The sequence below is a fragment of the Hipposideros armiger genome, unplaced genomic scaffold (assembly GCF_001890085.2).
Source record: "Hipposideros armiger isolate ML-2016 unplaced genomic scaffold, ASM189008v1 scaffold_186, whole genome shotgun sequence".
NCBI lineage: Eukaryota > Metazoa > Chordata > Mammalia > Chiroptera > Hipposideridae > Hipposideros > Hipposideros armiger.
The window spans coordinates 543,293-546,749 of record NW_017731536.1 but is presented as its reverse complement, the minus strand read 5'-3'; the positions used below and the strand labels follow the sequence as shown (position 1 = coordinate 546,749).

General features: G+C 51.2%; 1 protein-coding gene across 1 annotated transcript in view; it reads left to right on the top strand.

The window, feature by feature from the left end:
* The window catches only part of LOXHD1 (lipoxygenase homology PLAT domains 1), a 158,805-nt gene that overhangs the window by 148,813 nt on the left and 6,535 nt on the right, over positions 1-3,457 (top strand). The window contains exon 41 of the mRNA XM_019652717.1: positions 2,089-2,247. Within this exon, the coding sequence (XP_019508262.1) occupies positions 2,089-2,247 (159 nt within the window). The remainder of the gene's footprint in view (positions 1-2,088; positions 2,248-3,457) is intronic.

Here is a 3,457-nt window from a genome sequence, read left to right as displayed (position 1 = left end):
GAGAGAGAGAGAGAGAGAGAGAGAGAGAGAGAGAGAGAGAGAGAGAGAGAGAGAGAACCCTGGTGTCTGGTGTCTCTCTTCTTTTAAGGTTGCAAATCCTATCTTGGGGTCCTCACCCTTATGACTTCATCTAAACCTAATTATCTCCCCAAAGGCCCCATCTCCAAATACCATCACATCGGGGAGTTAGGGCTTCAACGTGTGAGTTTGAGGGGTACACAATTCAGTCCATAGCAGCTTCCTTCTTGGGCAGCAATGTTATTGGTTGCTCTTTTAGAGAAAGACCAGCAAGTGTACAATAAATGCTGTAGAAGTCACTGGGCGTGGCTGCTGGGAGAAATACTGGTGAGGACTTGACAGCTGGGACACAGAGGGCCCAGAAGGGTCACCAACTCACCTCTCAAGCAGGGACAGGTCAAAGCCCCTTCTGCAACTGGGCACCTCCCAGCCACAGGGAATGCATCTGCTGATACTGCTCCTTTGCAAATCCCCAAAATAAATAAAACAAAATACTGCTGTACAATACGATAATCAAATAAAATAGTCACCACTTGAATTAACGTTAAACCAACAGTGTTGGCTGTGAGCAGGAGAGAGCCAAAGATCTTAGCACCACCCAGCACATTCTGGTCTCAGCAGGAAGGGAAGTGAAAGCCCAGTCCATAAACTCCTCATCCCACAGTCCCGGGGCCGAATTGTAGGATTTTTCATCCAGTAAAAGAAGCCACCACTCCATGAAGCATCTTTCTTACACCCTCAAGAGTGTGACCTTGGGTCAGTTTGTCCTTGGGCTAGAGGGAGAGGGAGGGATGTCCTCAGGGCAGGGCTCTTCCCAAAGGGAAGGGGGATGGGGTGCAGGGAGTCCAAATACTAGAGCTGTGACCTAGTCAGCTGTGTGGCCTCAGGCAATAACCCATCACTTCTCTGTGCCTCAGTCCCTCCTTCTGGGAAGAGCGCCAAATGCTCTCTAGAGTTTAGAGGTAGGGGAAGGGTGGGAGGGGTTCCAGCCTGGGTGGCTCTCAGAAATCCTACTCCAGGCCCCACCCCCTCCACCCCCCCANGTTGTACACCTTAAATTTACACAATATTATATATATCAAATATGTTCCAATTTTAAAAAGTGAATAGAAAGCTACAGCAACCATAAACTAATTAAAGAGAGCCCACTATGCAGCAGGATGGGAATCACTACAGACATCCCATGACCACACACACAAGGAGCTCACCGTCTAGCTGAAAAGGAAGACATTTGCCCATAAAATTGCAAAAGGATCATCTAAGACAACTTATAATTAAGTTCTAGTCAAAAGGAGGGAGGAAGAGAGGAAGCTCTAAGATGCTTTATAGGAAAATCAAAATTCAGTCTCGTATCAAGGTGCCTCCAACTCACCACTCCCGGTTGGCAGACATGCCTGGGGAATCTCACCTCCTCCCCCACATCCAAGCTGCCTCTGAACTGCTCAGATGCCCACTCCTTATAGAATTGCTTAAATAAACTCCCCCCCCTCCCATAACCTACTCTACCTTTTATTTAAACTCCTTCTACGTCAGGACGAAGTCTGAGCTCCTTCGATTGGCACCTACAGACCACCACAGACTGCCACACCCCACCTCCTTTCCATTGCCATTCCCCCCACTGAACCCAAACTCCAGCCGAGCCAGCACTCCCCCCAGAAATGTGTGCACCTCCACGCCCCACTGTTCTGATCCCATGGCTTTGCCAAGTCAGGTCCACATCAGAGGACTGTTCCCTTCCTCCCTGTCCCTTTGCTCTCTGATCCCACCACCCCCCTCCACCCAACACCCAGGGTCCAGCACCTCACCCTCCACCCGACTCCACCTGATGTTACCATCCATTGATGCTGGGCTGGAACCAGGCAGCTGGCGAGGCTTTTTAATGGTTGTGATTGTCTTCTTTCAAAACCAGACTAACCCCCTCAAGGAATGGAGGCCTGATATCAGATCTCGCTTGTCATTCTATCCCTATTCCTCAGACCAGTGCCTGGAATACAGTAGGTACTCAATAAATGCTTACTTCCTTCATGGGGCATGGACAGCTCTCATTGGCTACACCTTTGTGTCCTGCAGGGGGACCACAGACATTTTTGAGTTTGACAGCGTCTATTTGGGGGACCTTGCCGGCATCTGTGTAGGCCACCTCGCCAGGAATGAGCGGTTCATCCCCAACAGAGAACTGCTCTGGCACGTCAAGACCATCACCATCACCGAGCTGGAGTATGGAAATGTGTATGTATGTGCCTTCTTCCTTCTCCGCCAGCGGGGAGGGACTGAGACTGGATCGTGAGCAAGATGGCAGGGCATGCAGAGGTGTCCCCTTTGTGGCTGATGTCATCTCATTCAGGAGGCTAATGAGACAGGCAAAGAAGAGAGACAGCTGTGCTGGTTCTGAGCTGTCTGAGCCATAGGCCTACCCTCAGAGGCAGGGGACTGGATCAGATGACCTCGGGTGCTCCAGCCTTTTAATCCAGGGATGCTTTGGAAAAACATTAAGTACATCCCACAGTGCTAGACAGTGAGACTTTTCTTCCCCTCCCCTCCTACCACTGTATAATGACAAAGAAATACAGCTTTGAAGCCTGCTGCTGACACGGTCATCGTGAAAGGCTGCCATCTGTGTGGACAGGGTAGGGACCAGAGACAGCTGGGAGAATGTCATGGCCCACCTGCCTCCGAAGACCCCAGATAAGGAGCTTTGCATTCCCCCCACCAGGGCCTTCCAGGGGACTCAGACATTTCTGGAGGATTAAGGGTCTTAGTTTCCTGGGTAACAGTCCACAGCCATCAGTTTGTCTAATTAAAACCATTTGGTAACCACACTGGACGCCAGAAAGGGCCTGCGGCTCTGAAAGGCAGGAAAGACACTGAAAAAGAACCAGGAGAGGAGAAAGGGGAAGCCGAGGGCAATGCTTGCCTCCGGGAGGGCAGGCCCAAGGAGTGAGTGAGAGCAGAGGTCCCAACTCATGCTGGGGCATCACCCCAGAACCACTGCTGGCCCCGCACTATCCTCCTTCATGGCTAGCCCTGCCCACGGCCACACCTTTCAGAATAAGCACACCTGACAGAAGTAGCACCCAGGTGCAGGCCTGCCCAACCTAGGCGGGTCCCTCAGCTGTAGGCTCCAGCCTGCAGGATCCCAAAGCTTCTCAAAGTACTGTCTGTCCACGCTCAACCTGAGACCTGCAGGCCCCTAGAATTGGCTCCCTCTGACCAAGCTTTCCCTTTGGGAACTGGGCAGGAAAGAGTTGTGACTTCTGAACTTCTGCCTTATCCAGCTTGGGCTCCCATCACAAAGTTCCTCAGACTGGGTGGCTCAAACAACAGACGTTTTTTTCTCACAGTTCCAGAGGTTGAAAGTCTGATGTCAGGGTGCCATCATAGTTGAGTTCTGATGAGGCCTCTTTTCCTGACTTGCTGTGTCCTCATGTGGCAGAGAGAG